General features: G+C 47.7%; 1 protein-coding gene across 1 annotated transcript in view; it reads right to left on the bottom strand.

Moving 5' to 3' along the window:
* Positions 1 to 19,832, bottom strand: part of SLC17A8 (solute carrier family 17 member 8) — a 58,973-nt gene that overhangs the window by 5,755 nt on the left and 33,386 nt on the right. The window contains exons 10-11 of the mRNA XM_073650670.1: positions 12,674 to 12,784; positions 5,928 to 6,055 (exon numbers count right to left, since the gene is read on the bottom strand). Of these exons, the coding sequence (XP_073506771.1) occupies positions 5,928 to 6,055; positions 12,674 to 12,784 (239 nt within the window). The remainder of the gene's footprint in view (positions 1 to 5,927; positions 6,056 to 12,673; positions 12,785 to 19,832) is intronic.

Here is a 19,832-nt window from a genome sequence, read left to right as displayed (position 1 = left end):
CCCAACCCTAGCCCAACCCTAACCCCAACCCCAACCCTAGCCCAACCCCCACCACAACCCCAACCCTAACCCCAGCACAACCCTAGCCCAACCCTAACCCTAGCCCAACCCTAATCCCAACCCTAACCCTAGCCCAACCCTAACCCTGGCCCAACCCTAACCCTAGCCCAACCCTAACCCTAGCCCAACCCTAACCCCAAGCCTAACCCTAGCACAACCTTAACCCCAACCCTAACCCTAGCACAACCCTAACCCGAGAGTTTATTTTTTATGCCGTTCTTCGTGTGGTATAAGTGATTAGACGACTTTATTCTTCGGGTCGGTGCGACTACAGAGATACCAGAATCATATCAGGTTTTTATGATTGACAGCTGTCACATACTAAAAGACGCATTTTTTTGCAAAATCTAGTTTTTGCATCTCCATATTTTGATAGCTATAATTTTTCCATATTTTGGCCTAAAGAGTCATGTGGTGGCTTGTTTTTTGTGGGATGATTTGATGTTTTTATTGGTGCCATTTTCAGGCACGTGACATTTTTTGATCGCTTTCTATTCCGATTTTTGGGAGGCAGAATAAACAAAAACCAACAATTCAGGAATTGTTTTTTTTTTATTTTTTTATTCTGTTCCACATGTGGTAAAATTTATAAGATAGCTTTATTCTTCGGGTCAGTACGTTTACAGCAGTACCACATTTATATAGTTTTTCTATGTTTTGGCGCTTTTACACAATAAAAGCTATTTTATAGAAAAAAATATTTTTTTGCATTGCTTTATTCTGAGAGCTATAACTTTTTTATTTTTCGGCTGATGGAGCAGTATGGCAGCTTGTTTCTTGCGGGACGAGATGACGTTTTCAGTGGTACCATTTTTATTTATATTCGTCTTTTTGATTGTGTTATTCCATTTTTTGTTTGGTGGTATGATGATAAAGCATTGTTTTTTGCTTTGTTTTTGTTTTTTTTTACCATGTTCACTGAAGGGGGTTAACTAGTGGGACAATTTTATAGGTCAGGCCGTTCCGGATGCAGCGATACCAAATATGTGTACTTTTATTTATTTATTTATTTATTTTCATAATAATATTTATTGATGAGTACATTATATTTCTATTTTTGGTGGATTATTTTATTTTTATTTTTTTTATATATTTTTACACATTTTTTATTTTTTTATTTTTTTTCACTTTCTAACACTTTTTTAGTTTTATACTTTGTCCCACTATGGGACTTTCACTTTTTTTTATTCTGATCGCCTGCATAGCACAGTAATGGAGCACCATACCTATGCTATACAGGCTGTCAGCGCTGCAGAGGGAGAAGATAGTTTGGTCATACACTGCACATGACCAAAATATCTTACTGCTGTCGGGTGACCTGGATTTTGTCATGACGACATTGGGTCGTCATGGCAACATCCGGGAAGCTGCGGCAGACAGTGCTGGAGGCCGGAAGAGGAGGTGAGTATTGCGACCACCCCGCCTTGCCACCGCAACTTCGATCGCAGCATTGCGGGGGTTAATGTGCCGGGAGTAGTGCGGGACCGCTCCCTGCACATAGTACCGGGTGTCAGCTGTGACAATCAGCTGACACCCGGCGGCGATCATGCCCGCACAGCCTGTGTGCGGGCGCGATCGCAAAGACGTATTAATACGTGTCAGGCTCTTAAAGCCCAGGGCACAGACACGTATTAATACCTCTTGGGTTTTAAAGGGGTTAAAGGTAAAATTGTCCTCTAAATGAGACAAGCACATTACATGTAACAAAAAAGTAAAAAATACTTTTAATAATGAAAAAAACATACTAGTAATATTCATACTAGTGATGAGCGCAAGTGCTCGTTACTCGAGTTTGCCTAGGGTGCTCGGGGATTCACCAAATATCGCGGGTGCTTCAGTGACATGTGCAAGTCCCTGCGGCCTGACAAACACGTGTAATCCCAGCAATAGAAAGAATACATACACTTGTACAGAGCGAGGCCATGCCCGTCTACTGACATGGCTGTCCAGTGGGCGTGGTCTTGCTCCATACAAATGTATGGAGCGAGGCTGCACCCACTAGTCTGGTTCTGGCCAGGAGTATGCATAATGCATATGTACTCGCTGGTCCCGGCTCAGAAACCAGGGAATCCCAGCAGCGCACAGTGCGTACACTGGGGGGGATTCATTCATTAGCAGCAGATCATCTAAGCCCTAAAGATTGGGAGATGAACTAGGGTTGCCATCAGTAACTTATGCCCCCCCCCAATCTAAAAGTGCCAGGGCTTTTAACATGTTTAATCCCATTAGAAGGCTATATCCCAAAAAAGGTGATTGATGCACTTATAAATATTATTTAACTAAATCTGGCCATACACATGAGATAGCCGACAGCTGAACATTCATTCAACCGATAGCCATTTCTCCTGACTCCCCCATAAGCAAGCACTCGCCTCGAATGAGTGTTCATGTGTACTTAATGGGGAGAGATGAGAACGCTGCTACCAGGGTGTTTTATCTTTCCTAAAAACAAAAGATTCAGTTGTTGAAATTCAATGTGCCCAATCTTTCTCTTCTCTGAAATCATCTGTCTGGGAAGAGTCGGAAGGTCCTCAGGAGATTAGATTGGTGGCCTGACCCGCTGAAACCACAAACTTTTACCTAATGTATATTGAGGCCATAAGTGTTCATTAAAAATGCTGCCATTCTATAATATCCTATATGGTAAATTTACTTCATGGCTTTAGATCTCAGATAGCAGAAATGTATGGAAAGTGCTATTATCTAAACATTTCTATACACCAGCATCACTGAATTTGCTGTTTACATTGGAAGCTATGAAGGCAGGACATTTGTAAGGGTGTGACAGAGACGGTCGTGTTCCTGCCCCTGAAGACAACAACTGAGTAGTGTGAATACTGTCATCCGTTTAACTGTGTTTTATGGTGACATGTGAAATGTAAAATGTATAGAGTGTAATGTAACTAATGTATAGCGTTGTAAGGTACTGATGCTGCTGTGTGGGTACTACAAGGTAATTCCTAAGGTAACTCTTGTACACTTAGCTCAGGTATAGGGAAAGTATAGGATATAGTTTAGTGCACTGGATAGAGATAGCCAGGATCGGACTGGGTCACCGGGACAACGGAGAATTCTGCGGTGGGCCCGGGTCCTCGGCGGGCCCCTGAGCATAACGCACGGGGGCCCACTGGTTAACATGGCCGCCGGTGCACCTGCACCGGGGCCCAAAGTTGGAGGGGGGTCCTTGCTGTGCGCCTGATAATGGCAATCTGGCCTGCTTCTTGGGCCCCCAGGCTCGGGGGCCCATGGCCAGATTGTCCTCTCATGTGCGGCGGCAGTGGGCAGGGAGCGATCCCTCCGCTCCACTGCTGACAGGTGAAAATGGCAGCGGAGCCGAGGGATCTGTCCTTTGCTTCCTGCCCGGCGCTTCCTCCGTGACACAGGCTCGCACTGCTTGATGATGTTATCATTCAGCGTGGGCCTTTGTCACGGAGAAAGATGCAGGGCAGGAAGCAGTGGACGACACTGCGGTGGAACAAGCAGACAGGGTAAGTGTTGGTTTTTTTTTGTTTGTTTTTTAACTAGAGCGATGGTGCTGGAGGAGGTGGGGGGAGAAGAGGGAGAGCAATGGTGCTAGAGGAGGTGGGGGGAGAAGAGGGAAAGCAATGCTGCTGGAGCAGGTGGGGGAGAAGAGGGAGATCAATGGTGCTGGAGGAGGTGGGGGAAGAAGAGGGAGAGCAATGGTGCTAGAGAAGGTGAGGGGAGAAGAGGGAGAGCAATGGTGCTGGAGGAGGTGGGGGAGAGAAGAGGTGGAGCAATGGTGCTGGAGAAGGTAGGGGGAGAAGAGGGAGAGCAATGGTGCTGGAGGAGGTGGGGGAGAAGAGGGAGAGCAATGGTGCTGGAGGAGGTGGGGGGAGAAGAGGGAGAGAAATGGTGCTTGGAAAAGGTGGGGAGAGAAGAGGGAGAGCAATGGTACTGGAGGAGGTGGGGGGAGAAAAGAGAGAGCAATGGTGCTGGAGGAGGTGGGGTAGAAGAGGGAGAGCAATGGAGCTGGAGGAGGTGGGGGGAGAAGAGGGAGAGAAATGGTGCTGGAGGAGGTGGGGGGAGAAGAGGGAGAGCAATGGTCCTGGAGAAGGTGGGGGGAGAGAAGAGGTGGAGCAATGGTGCTGGAGAATGTGGGGGGAGAAGAGGGAGAGCAATGGTGCTGGAGGAGGTGGGGGGAGAAGAGGGAGAGCAATGGTGCTGGAGGAGGTGGGGGAGAAGAGGGAGAGAAATGGTGCTGGAAAAGGTGGGGAGAGAAGAGGGAGAACAATGGTACTGGAGGAGGTAGGGGAAGAGGGAGAGCAGTGGGCTGGAGACACGTGAAGTACATATTGTTCTGGTGGTATGAGGTTGTACCAAATTTCCTGTGGACCTTCCTGTAACGTCCAGAACTACGGCCCAAATTAGGAACTGAAGAGAGTGCCTTAATCCCTTACATACAAAGGAAGCCGGACGGGGAACCACATGAGGGAAACATAGCGGATCTTGGGAATAATGCGGTGCCGGACGGGGAATCCCTAGGCTTAACAGGTCCGGTTAAAATAGGGATATCCAAGCTGAAAGTAAGCAAATGCTTGAAATGTACTGTGTTGATGGAACAAGAACAGGAGGGTGCTGTGTCCGATACTGCTTGTTTAAGACTGATGTGTTTGAACTGTCCAGTAAAGTTGAACTTGTTAAAACTAACCGGGTGTCCCCTGATGTGTGTGTGGCTGGTCCTGAATGTGGAAACAGCCAAGGCCCTCAGCCTACAAGTGAGTACAATACCATGTACACAACTCAACACTTATGACCTGGGACACAATTTATTTGTAAAGTGCCAGAGCGTGGAGGAGCAGCAGCTCCCTCTCGGCTATCGTCCAGGGCAACTTACACATTCATGAATCCTGCAATATGGAAGTGTGGATGTAAAAACCATGGAGTAGTTTTAACATTAATTCAGCAGAATAGGAGGAAAAGCTTCTTCTAGTGACATCCTCCTCCTTTCTATCTTTAAATGACTGCATCCTGTGCCTTCATTTTTGTTTTGTAGCAGGGCACATTATCTTGCTGAAAAAGGCTACTGTCACTAGGAATACCATTGTCATGAAGAGGATTAGTGCAGCATCTTAAGGTAAAATCCACATAAATGACAATATCCAAGGTTCCCAAGCAGACCAATACCCAGAGCACCACACTAGCTCAAATGACTTGCCTTCTTCCCACAGTGCATTCTGGTGCCATCTCTTCACAGGTTAGTGGCGCACACAAAGCCAACTGTCCTCACAATGTAAAAGAAATATGATACATCATACCAGGCCAGCTACTCCCATTTTTCCTTGGTCCAGTTATGACGCTCATATTCTCACTGCAGATGCTTTTGCCAATGGATAGGAGCCAGCATAGACAATATGACCAATCTGCAGCTACAAACCCAAGCTGTGATGTACTGTTTGTTCTTTCAAACATAGCCACCATTATGTAGCAATTTGAACTACTATATATATTCTTTGAGATCAGACCAGACCGACTAGCCTTTGTTCTCCATGCACATCAAGCCTTGGGTACCTATAATCTGTCCAGGTTCACCAGCTCTAGTTATCACAGCTGGCCTTTTTTGCTCAAATCCTTATACTTGTCCATTTTCCTTGCTTCCAAAACATCAGCTTCAAGAATGGACTGTTCAATTATTGCCCAATATATCACACCCCTTACCACGTGCCATTGTCAAGAGATACTCAATGTTATTCACTTAATGGAATTTAAGTTGTGGCTAATCGGTGTATACACAGTAGACGGTAACATATGCAATTATTCGAGTATCTAATACTGCTGCTAGACAGTCAAAGCTGTGCTAATATTAGCATGTTTTCCATTTACATTGACATTGCACTGCTGACTTTTACCTTATGTCTTGTCATAGCACCAACAATAAGTGGGCACACCATTCCAGATAAGGTTCCAACACCATTAGATATCCCCATAAGAATACTGGCATATCTTGGTGCGATGTCCAGATGATTGACATTAAAGCCTGCAACAAGAAAGAAGTGTGACAAAAAGAGTCTAATTTTCTGTGATAAACCAACACAAAGTAGTAAGTATTTGTGAAGTGTAAAGGAAATGATACATGGTTTTCTAATTATTTTAAAAATATAAATCTGAAAATTGTGATGCGTGTAGTCTGTAGTAGAGAGTTATTTTAATCACAACTCTTTGCCAAGTTGCTCCTTTTTTACTTTCAGTTGTAAAGGAGGAATAAAACATGGGTTCAATGGTTTACTTGGGGTCACATCGATCACTAAAACATGGGTCTCTAGTCTCAATTCTTCCAAGATGCTAGCACGGTTGAATGGAGTGGCATGGCTGCAAATGCATGCCACTGGTAACTGTGTATGGGACTCACATGACTTGGCTAGCTCTGACAGTCCCCTAGACAATGAATGGTGCAGCTTTGAAGATTTTAAACCATTTTCCATTTCAGTGATAGGTTTTGATGGCATTTCTAAGTAGAACATCTACTCTAAGAACCACACAGTTTGACCTATGATATCTCATTTAAGTTTAAAAAATAGTAACATGTACACCTCTATGTCACTTTTGCTACAATGTATCATATTATCCTTAAAAGGAACCTGTCACCAGGTATTTTCCAAATAAAATACAGCCAGCATCTGTACGTCCTCTATTACAGCATTCTATAATGCTGTATATAAGTCCCCAATGTGCTCTCCATAACACAAAAAAGAGCTTTTATTATACTCACTGTGGTATATTAGCTCACTCAGCTGCATGTAGAGGTAGACATAGGAACACAGTCTCTTTAAGTATTCCGATGGTTTCCTCCTCCCTCTCTACAGGTGTTTAATCACCCTAGCACTAAACATGGTGTGCGTTGGTGCATTTTTCTATGTTTATATTAATGGAGCTAACAATCTACTCACCGGTACTTTGTCAGTGACTTTGTCACATATCCCCTCCTCTGCCCAAACCCGTAGGTTCTGGCACATTCAGTTACCAAACAGGGAAGTCTAAACAGGGCATCTGTGTTACCGTGCAGCTTCCCAGGCCTGTGTTACACATGAAAGTTGTAGTCCTGTAGCCTTGAGTTTCAACTCATGGAACGCCATCTATGCTTCAAGAGACCATTTGGCCATCAACATCTTCGTGCCCTTAAGAAGCTCAAAATTATTGATGCACTGATGATAGGATCCCAGAAATGCACAAACCTGTTCCTTGGAGATGGGTTTTGGACAATTTTGGACTGTCTCCACCTTATTTACTTGCGGCTTTACTTTGCTTCTTCCGACGATGTAGCCCAGGTATTTTCCCTTCTTTTTCCAGATGGCACATTTCTTTGGGTTTATGGTAACCCTCCCTTTCCTCAGAGCATCCAGCATGGCTTGGACCTTCCGCAAATGGCTTCCCCAATCCGGGCTGAATATCACAATATCATCAAGGTAAGCTGCGGTGTACTTTTTGTGAGGGGCTAAGATCCGGTTTATAGCCTTCTGGAAGTTAGCTGGGTCTCTTTGCAGCCCGAATAGGTTTCTAGTATACTCGAAGCAACAGTCAGGTGTAAAAGAGGCCATCATCTCCTTGGCACTTTGAGAGAGGAGGATTTGCCAGTAACCTTTCATTAGGTCCTGGGAAGTGATGTATCTGGATGACTCTAGCTTCTCTATGAGTTCATCGAAGCAAGGCATCGGATACACGTCAAATTTAGCCCCTCCATCGAAATCACCTTGCAGCAGGCTTCGTGGATTCTATACGGATTTTTGTTCAACTGCATATGTGGTTCCATCAGGATTCCATGTTCACCAACCTGCATACGTCCTGGCAACTCTGAACACAGGTCCCGGTTGCACTGAAGCAGTTCTCGACACTGTTGTTTCTGGGCCGGTGACAGTGTCTCTGCTACGGTGACATCCTTAGTGTCCCCTTCTGGCCTGTCCAGCCAACCTGGAGTTTCAATGTGGTTTCTCTGTTGCCCTGCCTTGATGGGTAGCGGCACTAGAGGATTTTGGAAGGGAGAGGTGGTAGCTGATAACCCATTCTTGAGTTTGGCCACCCAAGACATGTGAATGGGCCCTGTCCAACACCCTTTGTTTACAGGGTCCTGGTACCAACAATTGCTCCACTATCTCCTCCCTCACCTTAGTAACCCGGTACAATAAGTCCCCACTCAACATGAAATAGGGAAACCTTGTGTCAGCCCTCAACTCCTGTGTTATGCCATTTATAACAGTTACCTTATTGAAGGCTTCTGTTAGTGTTAGGTCCTTATTTTGAGTGAACCCAAAATTTTCTCTAGACACCCCTATATCAAGAATGTCTGCCTCAGGGGGTACTACCTTCTCCTCTTCACCCACTATGCAGAAGGGAAACCCTTCAGACTCTGGGGTTGGTGAGACTTTTTTGGGGCCAACCTGTTTCTTACCTGAGCAATAGAGGTCTCCTCCCCTTCCCCACAAGTCCCAAAACAACACAAAGACCCAGCCTATGATAACTGGGTGCAATAAATTCTGGTCCTTGCTGACTTCATGGATCTCAGTACCTCGAGCCATCTCAATGACCACTCTGACCACTGGATAGTCTTTAGTATCCCCATGAATGCAGCGGACGCCCACCTTCTTCCCGGGGATCAATTGGAAAGGGAGTGTGGCCCTCATGAGGGTCACCAAATTCCCTGAGTCTAGTAGTCTAGTCATTTTCCGGCCATTCACTTTTACATGACAAGTTTGGGGCTCCTTGCTGGGTTGACAGTCCACACTGCAAGCTGGATATGTGTAGAATGAACACCGACATCCAAACTACAAACTACATCCCTCAATGAGGCCCTCGGCATGACCTCCGCTGCCCCCTTGGACTTTGGATGCCCCACCCCCTTTTTATCCTCCGTCCCCCAATATGGAGTGGGTTGCCTTCCCAAGGACCCATTGACTCCTTGACACCTTTCGACCAGTCCAACCACGTCATCTTGATTCCGGGGATCTCCCTGGGCAACCCAAGTCTGCATCAGGCTCAGAAGAGAGTGCACGAGCCCATCCATTACAACTCGCTCAACCACCAGTGCTGGTGTAGAGGACTCCGGCTGTAACCACTTTTGGACGAGGTGCAGCAGATCAATCATTTGCGAGAGGTTTGACACAGTGATACGCCCAGCGGTGAACCTGTTGTGCAATTTTTCATATTATTTTGTGTCCTGTAAAGCCAAATCATAGTAGGCTTTTTGTGGCTCCCTCGTTAAGTATGGCGCCAGGACTTCACTGCTCTGGCAGGAGTTTCTCCCTATTGGCGACCCTTTCAAAAATGGTAAAAAAGGCCTCTATGTCGTCATCCAGGGTCATTTTCTGCAAGGCTCTCCTCACCGCCTTCCGGACAGAGAAATCATCAGCTGACATTGGAGTCGGAGCTGCCGCCGTGCCACGAACCGCCTCTGTGAGTAAGTCAATCTGCTGCTGTTGTTGGTGCTGTTGCTGGTGCAGCTGATGCTGGTGATGTTGCTACTGCTGGAGCTGTTGCAGGTGCTGGCTTTGGACCAGGTGCTTGATCAGCTCCTCCATTTTGTCTGACCGCTGTTCCATTTTTACAGCCGCCTTCACCCAAGATATTCAGTTTGTCCCCAGCTGTCACACTTGCTTCCTGGGGTTCTAGCCGTCACTTCTAACACCCACTGTGGTATATCGGCTCACTCGGCTGCATATAGAGGTAGACACAGGAACACTGTCTCTTTAAATATTCTGATGGTTTATTAAGAGTACTGCATAAACCACGGCAATGTTAGCAAAACAAACTTGGCCTTCCCGGCCTAACAGGAAAAACAAAACAAATTATGGCACAGTCATTGTTGCTATGGGAAACCGTCCACTTCAGGAACAAACAACACAAGGTTTAGCTTTCCTTCACATGGCAATACAGCTCCAGAGCTTGTGCCTCCAGACCCACCCCACATCAAATGCTCTAAAAGGCTGGGAATTTATCCTCTGACCTCCTCCCTCTCTACAGGTGTTTAATCACCCTAGCCCCAAACAAGGCTGATTAAGCCCTCTCATCAGTTTGTGAGCTAGTGCATTTTTCTGTGTTTATATTACTGGAGCTAACAATCTCCCCTCCATTACTTGGTCAGTGACTTTGCCACATCACCTACGGGGTGGTTCGGTCCAATGGGTGTCACTGTTCTTGATCCGGCGCCTCCTCTCTTTTTGTTTCGTGTAGATGACGCATTCTACATTATCCACACAGTGTCCTCAATCGCGCTCTTGCACAGGCGCTCTTTGGCCTTTTCCCGTGCATGCGCACTACAATACTTTGCTCTGCCCTCGGTATGGAAGATGAAAGAAGTGCCCCTGTGCAGGAGCGCGATGGAGGACACTGCGTGGATAATGTAGAACACGTCATGCACATGAAGCAAGAAGAGAGGAGGCGCTGGATCAAGAACAGTGACGCCCATCGGACCGGTGGTGAGTATAATAAAAGCTCTTTTTTGTTTTATGGAGAGCGCATTTGGGACATACAGTACATACAGCATTCTAGTATGCTGTAACAGAGTCTTACAGGTGCTGGCCTTACTTTATATGGGAAAAACTTGGTGACAGATTGCCTTTAATCTACACAATATCTTTCAACACAGATATTAACATTATTGGTAAATGTGCTAATGTCATATTGAGAAGGAGAAAAATTATTCTGATGACAGCTCCTGGCATCCTTGCTCGGTGATTTACTAATCAGTCTCACATTGTAGGTCTGGCAAGAAAACAACACAATGAAGCCAATATTATTTACATTCTAGAATCAGATTCTGTAACCAGCTGAACACTCAGATGTTATCAAGCACAACATTCATTAATTATAACAATGCTCGAATATTTGTGTCTTTGTTTGAAGAAATGAAAACAGGAGGCAACACTGATGGACATTTAATTACAACTAATCGTGTTAATGTATCTTTTTCAGCATCGTTGATATGGAATAATTAAAATTGATGCAAAGTGGGAGATGAAGTCTATTCGGGATGGATTCATTCAGGCTTCAGGTAGGAAAAAAACATTTAAAGAGAACCCAACAGAATGGCAAGAAGAGAACAAGGCAGTAATATCTAATAGCATAATAAAATAACAATAAAATGCTTCAAATAATGTTTCATTGATCTGGGGCCAAGGTTGTAAATGTATTTTATGGGACTTACAATTTCCAGCTAACCTATTAGATAGATAGGCAGGCAGACAGGAACTAAAGAGCCACATTACTAATTTAGGCATACCCTTTCACCCCATATGCTGAGACCCTTACTGTTCGCTTAAATGAAGGAACAGAAGAACTCAGCAAAGTGCTAATCTCCTTTTTCTTCTAGTCATCATTTGACAGGTTGATGAGGGTCTCTGTACAACGGCATCCACTGAATAAAATATCTGACATATCTCCATTTTTTTTTTAAAGTGCAGTTACACTTTAACGAAAAATGTGCAACTACTTAAAGTATTTATTAATGACTTTGTAGGGGTCATACAGAGTAATATTTCAATATTTGCAGATGACACTAAACTCTGCAGGGTAATCAATACAAAGGAGGACAATTTATATTACAGGAGGATCTATGTAAACTAGAAGCTTGGGCTGATAAATGGCAAATGAGCTTTAAAGAGGATAAATGTAAGAAAATGCACTTGGCAGAGGAAATAAAATGTATAATTATATGCTTAATTGTAAAACACTGGGCAAAACTGTAACTGAAAAAGACCTGGGTGTATTGGTGGACGACAAGCTCACGTTTAGTGGCCAGTGTCAGGCAGCTGCTGCAAAGGCAAATAAAATAATGGGATGCATTAAAAGAGGCATAGATGCTCATGAGGAGAACATAATTTTACCGGTTGCATGGATTTATATAGTGTGACCAAGTTGTCAATTGTCAAGCACTTTCCAAGTGATGCTAAAATCGCTTGGAAAGCACTTGACAACCTACATGCGAAATCGCATGCTAAAAACGCTTCACAAACGCTTGTCCCTGGCTGAAAAAACGCACGTAAAATCCGCATGCATTTTTTCTGCCAGGGAGATGCAGAAACGCTCATGAAAAATCCGGAGCATTTCTGCATCGTGGGCACATAGCCTTACTATGTTAAAGTGAATGTGTCACCAGGTTTTTTGCTACACCATCTGAGAGCAGCATGACTTAGGGGCAGAGACCCTGATTCCAGTGATATATCACTTGCTGCAGTTTTGATTAAAAACTGTTTTCTACTACAGATCTACCAGTTCTGTGCATGCTGAGTCCTGTATAACTCCACCCACATCACTGATTGGCAGCTGTGTACACTATGTGCATGGGCAGAAAGCTACCAATCACTGGTGGCGGACGGAATTATACAGAGCTCATGAATATAGAGCAGGTTTACTAGACCTCTAGTGATAATCTCCTGCTGATTTTTTATGAAAACTATAACAAGCAGCCCAATCAGTGACATATTGCTGGAGTCTGGGTCTCTGTCTCTACAGTATGCTGCTCCAGATTAGTGGCAAAAACATGGTGACAGATTCCCTTCAAACAACACAGACAGAAAAACACTACTTTCTCACTAAAGACAAACTAACATTAATAGTGTAAAACAGTAAATAACTATATGAACTCAATAACTGCAGTAGTTCTCACCTGATATAGCAAAGCCACTGAATCCTACAGCAAGGACGAGAAATGAAATTGCAATGACCTTAGTATGAGAATAGCCCACCACTAGCAGAAGAGTAGCCTCCATTCCAAACCCTGCACAGAAAAAAGATAAAATGATAACAATTTGTCTACAGGGGGAAAAATGAATCATTTACTGTACAGAGCCACATGCAAATAGCTGATTTTTTTCAGAGTATTAACCCCTTCACGACATATATTTACGTCATATGTCACATCTGCCTTTCATGCAGGCTCACACACTGTGCCCGCATCTTTCCCCGCACATGATGACTGATTTAATCACTGATCATGTGCCTTTAACAGCCGCAGGTGGAGTGGTACTCCACCTGAGACTGTTAACCAGTTAAATCCCTCTGTCAATCACTGACAGCGGGATTTAACACACGCTGGGCGGAAGAACGTCATTCATCCCACCCATTGGCGCCCTGTCATGTGATCGCGGGGCGCCGATGGGTTGTCATGACAGCCGGGGGTCTGCTGATGACGTGGCCGGCATTCTTAGGACATCATGATTTTAGCTACAGTAATGGCCGAAAGTGTTAGTGTAGCACCCTGAGGATTCGGCTGCTACAGGGGTATTGCACCTCAACCCAGAGGTGTGATATTCCACTCCCGGGTAAGGATGGAGTGTGGAACTGAGCTCAGTTAGCTGCATGCACTACACACATCCCATTTCCGAGGAACAGACCGATGGTACTCCCACTAGAGAAATGTGCAGGTACGACAGTGTCTGTTCCTGGCTGGAGTGGGAGGGGGGTGGAACATCCCAGTAGTGTAGGGGCAGATAGGGGGAGCAGCCTGGGTAAAGCTAGGAGCTCATTGGGTGCTGGTCACCTGAGCTCACACATAGAGGGAGTATATAAGGTGGGCACCATCTTAGATCAGGGTCAGTCTGTGAGAAGTCAGTCAGTCAGTCTGTCAGTCTTTTGTCAGAGCAGAGCAGAGGAAGAGAGCAGAGGAGAAGAGCAGCTCCAAGGCCAAGAGAGAGAGGAGAAAGAAAGACCCAGAGGGGGAGAAAGAAGGAACTCCAAGAGCCCAAATTAGACCAGAGGGTGAAGAGTTGGCAACAGGGTACCGGATCCCAAGCTGGCAGAGGCTACAGCACACCTTAGCCAGGAACCGGAGGTCGTGGGCAGGATCGATCTGCCACGATCACCCACTAAATCCACCTGGAAGGCAGACCAGGAATAGGGTCAGGGAACCCAGAGACAAGGGTTTACCACCAAGAGGCCCGAGGGAGCCGGACATAGGTGGATCCCTGGTGGGGAAGGCCAGAGAAGAGGACAGGACAGAAAGGGAGCTCAGGACCACGCTCCAGAATCACCTGGGGGTTGGCCGAGTCCAGGACCTGGTGGACGCAGCACGGCTCGGGTGGTCACTCAAGGCCGGAGTGACCAGAACAACTGCAGTAAGTAAACAAACCCTGAACTGCACAGCCCGACTCTGAGTCTCATTTCCATCCCCGCTGCACCACCACAACCCCCATCCTCTGCAACTGACCCCCTGAGGCTATACCCCTCCCGTTGGGGGTTATACTACCTAAGCTGCACACACATCACCAGCCTCAGTGGACCCTGCTGCAGCGGCGGCCGTATTGACCGCAATTCAACGGGTGGCGTAGTCGACATAAAAGAACATCTAGTAACATCATAAGGACTGCCACACACTGAGCTTGACACCCTGGGCACGGACCGGGTCACAGCCACTCGGAGACTACAACCCCCATCTGATCCGGCTCCGGGTATCCCTAACAACACTGGCCCAGGGGGCGCGTCAACTTTGGCGTAGTCGGCAGGATAACGTGCCCGCAACAACCGGGTACTGCGTGCCTGAAGAAAAGTTCATCGTTACCTTAAAAAGAAGTCTCCTGCCGGTTCCGGAGGGTCCCCGCCAACGGACCCCATCACAGGTCGTTTCCCGCCGGTTGTCCGCCATTTGCAGCTTTTTCCCGCCATCCATGGAGTTTCCCGCCACTGGGAGACGATTCCCGCCATTTCTGAAGATTTCCCGCCTTGGAAGAGCGGACGCCATTATGGGCGTGCCAGAGGGTGGCAAGAGGCCACCTCCCATCGTGGGCCAGGTCGAAGAATGGCGCCAAAAGCGGAAACCGCGCCCACCAACAGAGACTGTGATGCTGGAAGTGTCCATCAGCGTGAGAGAACTGCCCCTGGAACTGACAATCACAAAGTTGCCCCGGGATCACCCTCAATGTGGGCGGAGACAGAACAAGAGAGCGAAGATGGGTGTCGCCTGGAGGAGTCCGGAGAGAGCGCACCCGGAGACAAGACGTCTGGAAGAGAGTCCAGAGAGAGCCTACCCGGAGATGGAGGGAGAGCCAGGCAGCACCGACCCAGCGGTCAGGAGCCTGATGCGGGCCGCCACTCCAGGCAGCACCGACCCAGTGGTCAGGAGCCTGTTGCAGGTCGCCACTCCAGAAGGCCTGCTGGAGATCCTAACACAGCTCCCCCGAGACCGGGAGTGTGCACAGACCGCGCTGGAGGGCCTCGCACGGAGGATGGCCCGGGTGCAGCAAGAGACGTTGGCGGAGTGGAGCCGAGAGATGGCCCAGCAGACCGAGACTCGTCAGCGGAGCACGCCACCCGAGACGAGGAGACAGACCGCCTCTGAGGATGGCGCAGGAGGACTGAAGGCCGGAGACGGCGCCGAGAAGGGAGCCGAACGAATGGAGGCAGGTAAAGGGGACGTCACTACCCCGAGCCGGGAAACCGCGTGCCTGCCCCAGCTCCCCGTCGCAGAGCCCGAAGTACCCCCTGCCGTGCCCGTCGCTGCAACGTCACCGCCGCAGACTAGGCCTCAAACGGAAGCCGCGACCCCTGTGACGTCACACGCCTCGACCCCGAGCGTGGCCAAGCAGGAAGTACCATCGGCCTGGTCGCAAGGCCTAGTACCCCCGGGCGACGCAATACCAACAGCGCCCCCTACCTCCGCGGAGCCCCCGGCCTGGTCGCAGGGCCAAGTAACACAGGGCGCCGCCGTTCTTACGGTGCCCTTTACTTTCAAGGTGCCCCAAGCCTGGTCGCAAGGCCTGGGCAACCCGGGCGCCGCTACCACCACGGCGCCCATAACACCTAAAGTGCCGCACCTGGGTGAAGACCTGTTCGCCCAACATACGTGCCCGGATGGGCAGCCCTTCGTATGGCCCCAGGAATACATCCAGCTGGAGCTGCAAAAACCAAGGGCCATGTGCGATCCCCTGATCCCGGCTCCAAAGCCCATAAAGAGGATCTCGCCCCCGCTAGAAGAGACCCAGTTTGAGTGGGATCCCACCGGAGAAGACCTCATGGGGTTCACTCAGGAGACTCGGGCAGCCGCAGCGGAGCGTGCAGAGTGCTGCCGCCAGCAGCTCGAGGTCTTTGAGAGGGAGCGGAGAGAGAGGCGGGTCCGGGAACAACAAGCCCAAATAAGGAGCGCGGAGCAGAAGAGCCGGACCAGGAGAAACCCCCGTGCAGCGCATGGTCCCCGTACCATCGGGACTGTGATAAAGTTCAATCTGCAGCATGGGTGGGGTTTCATCAGGGATCACCGCACCCCAGGCGACGTCTTCGTGACCAGGAGAGACGTTGAGTCCCACCTACCGGAGGGACACAGAGGTTGTGACCTGTATTTAGGGGACGAGGTCACCTTCACCCGGCACAAGTGTGCCAAAGGACCCTACGCCCTCCATGTGCATCGCCTGACGGAGGAGGAGCTGCGGTGTGAGGAGGAGCAAGAGGACCCGGACGGGTCTGAAACTGAAACTGTCCACAAAGAAGGAGCCTGAGGACGCCGTCGTTGAAGTACGGTAGAGAGAGACTGTATAAAGTTACCCGTCAGGGTATAAGAACTGTTCTAGTTAAAATATAGTCCCCGTTGGGACCAGCCAATTGAACTGAATCCCGTGTGTCCCTATTCCCACTGACCGAGGACTGAGAGCGGTCAATCCTCCCTAATACCTGGCCGAGGACTGAGAGCGGCCATATCCCCTTGTATATAGTTGCGCTTCCTAAAGCGCCCCCTACTGGTTTTATAGGAAAACCATTTTCTTCAAGAGACTGTCGCGCTTTACCCGGTCACAACTTGCACCGTGACCGGAGGTACCAGAAGACAAGAATGTTTCTAATGAAAAGTTTTTATGAAAAGTTTTATATGATGTTGTATTATGTTGTTTATGCAAAAATTGTATGTTTTGGTGTTTTTTATATCTTACAGCCCGAGGACGTGCTGTGATTTACCAGGGGGGAATGTAGCACCCTGAGGATTCGGCTGCTACAGGGGTATTGCACCTCAACCCAGAGGTGTGATATTCCACTCCCGGGTAAGGATGGAGTGTGGAACTGAGCTCAGTTAGCTGCATGCACTACACACATCCCATTTCCGAGGAACAGACCGATGGTACTCCCACTAGAGAAATGTGCAGGTACGACAGTGTCTGTTCCTGGCTGGAGTGGGAGGGGGGTGGAACATCCCAGTAGTGTAGGGGCAGATAGGGGGAGCAGCCTGGGTAAAGCTAGGAGCTCATTGGGTGCTGGTCACCTGAGCTCACACATAGAGGGAGTATATAAGGTGGGCACCATCTTAGATCAGGGTCAGTCTGTGAGAAGTCAGTCAGTCAGTCTGTCAGTCTTTTGTCAGAGCAGAGCAGAGGAAGAGAGCAGAGGAGAAGAGCAGCTCCAAGGCCAAGAGAGAGAGGAGAAAGAAAGACCCAGAGGGGGAGAAAGAAGGAACTCCAAGAGCCCAAATTAGACCAGAGGGTGAAGAGTTGGCAACAGGGTACCGGATCCCAAGCTGGCAGAGGCTACAGCACACCTTAGCCAGGAACCGGAGGTCGTGGGCAGGATCGATCTGCCACGATCACCCACTAAATCCACCTGGAAGGCAGACCAGGAATAGGGTCAGGGAACCCAGAGACAAGGGTTTACCACCAAGAGGCCCGAGGGAGCCGGACATAGGTGGATCCCTGGTGGGGAAGGCCAGAGAAGAGGACAGGACAGAAAGGGAGCTCAGGACCACGCTCCAGAATCACCTGGGGGTTGGCCGAGTCCAGGACCTGGTGGACGCAGCACGGCTCGGGTGGTCACTCAAGGCCGGAGTGACCAGAACAACTGCAGTAAGTAAACAAACCCTGAACTGCACAGCCCGACTCTGAGTCTCATTTCCATCCCCGCTGCACCACCACAACCCCCATCCTCTGCAACTGACCCCCTGAGGCTATACCCCTCCCGTTGGGGGTTATACTACCTAAGCTGCACACACATCACCAGCCTCAGTGGACCCTGCTGCAGCGGCGGCCGTATTGACCGCAATTCAACGGGTGGCGTAGTCGACATAAAAGAACATCTAGTAACATCATAAGGACTGCCACACACTGAGCTTGACACCCTGGGCACGGACCGGGTCACAGCCACTCGGAGACTACAACCCCCATCTGATCCGGCTCCGGGTATCCCTAACAACACTGGCCCAGGGGGAGCGTCATTAGCACCCTTGAAATTGTTCCAGAAAATGAAGTATTTCTCCCATAAAATCATTGCAGTCATATGTTTTGTTATACACGTTTATTTCCTTTGTGTGTATTGGAACAACACAAAAAAAAACAGAAAAAAAAAGGCAAATTGGACATAATTTCACACAATACCCCAAAAATACCCCAAAAATGGTCTGGACAAAATTGTTCGCACCATGAACTTGCTATTTGGTTCCACACCCTCTGGAATAAATGACTGCAATCGCTTCCTATAACCATGAACAAGCTTCTTACACCTCTCAACTGGAATTTTGGACCACTCTTCTTTTGCAAACTGCTCCAGTTCTTTCATATTTGAAGGGCGCCTTCTCCCAACAGGAATGTTAAGATCTCTTCACAGGTGTTCAATGGAATTAAGATCCGGACTCATTGCTGGCCACTTCAGAACTCTCCAGAGCTTTGCTTCCATCCATTTTTGGGTGTTTCTTGAAGTATATTTAGGGTCATTGTCCTGCTGGAAGACCCATGACACAAACCCAGCTTTCTGACACTGGGCACTACATTGCGACCCAAAATCCTTTGGTAATCTTCAGATTTCATGATGCCTTGCATACAGTCAAGGCACCCAGTGCCTGAGGCAGCAAATCAACTCCAAAACATCTTTGAACCTCCACCATATTTGACTGTAGGTACTGTGTTCTTTTCTTTGCAGGCCTCATTCCATTTTTGGTAAACAGCAGAATGATGTGCTTTACCAAAAAGTTCTATCTTGGTCTCATCTGTCCACAAGACACTTTCCCAGGAGGATTTTGGCTTACTCACATGCATTTTGGCAAACTGCAGTCTAGCTTTTTTATGTCTCTGTGTCAGCAGTGGGGTTCTCTTCGGTCTCTTTCCATCGTGTTTCATTTCATTCAAATATCAACGGATAGTTCGCACAGACACTGATGCACCCTGAGCCTGCAGGACAGCTTGAATTTCTTTAGAACTTGATTGGGGCTGCTTATCCACCATCTGGACTATCCTACGTTGCAACCTTTCATCAATTTTTCTCTGTCATCCAGGTCCAGGGAGATCAGTTACAGTGCCATGGGTTGTAAACTTCTTGAATATGTTGCGCACCGTGGACAAAGGAACATCAAGATCTCTGGAAATGGACTTGTAACCTTGTGTTGATATTTTTCAACAATTTTGGTTCTCAAGTCTTCAGGCAGTTGTCTTCTCCTTTTTCTGTTCTCCATGCTTAGTGTGGTACACACAGACAAACAATGCAAAGATTGAGTCACCTTCTCCCCTTTTATCTGGTTTCAGGTGTGAGGTTCATACTGCCCACACCTGTTACATGCCACAGGTGAGTTTGAACAAGCATCACATGCTTGAAACAAAGCTGTTTACCCACAATTTTGAAAAGGTGACAACAATTTTGTTCAGCCCATTTTTGGGAGTTTGGAGGAAATGATGTCCAGTTTACCTTTTTTTTCTGTTTTTTCGTGTTGTTCAAACACACACAAAGGAAATAAACATGTGCATAACAAAACATGTACAATTGCAATAATTTTCTGGGAGAAATACTTAATTTTCTGGAACAATTTCAAGGGTGCCAACACTTTCGGCTATGACTGTATACATTGCAGTGCTGAAGCTGAAGCACTGCTA

Source organism: Phyllobates terribilis, unplaced genomic scaffold (assembly GCF_046119375.1).
Source record: "Phyllobates terribilis strain yellow unplaced genomic scaffold, ASM4611937v1 Scaffold_11__3_contigs__length_659146591, whole genome shotgun sequence".
Classification (NCBI taxonomy): domain Eukaryota; kingdom Metazoa; phylum Chordata; class Amphibia; order Anura; family Dendrobatidae; genus Phyllobates; species Phyllobates terribilis.
The sequence above is the reverse complement of the archived record's forward strand: the minus strand, read 5'-3'. Positions and strand labels throughout refer to the sequence as shown.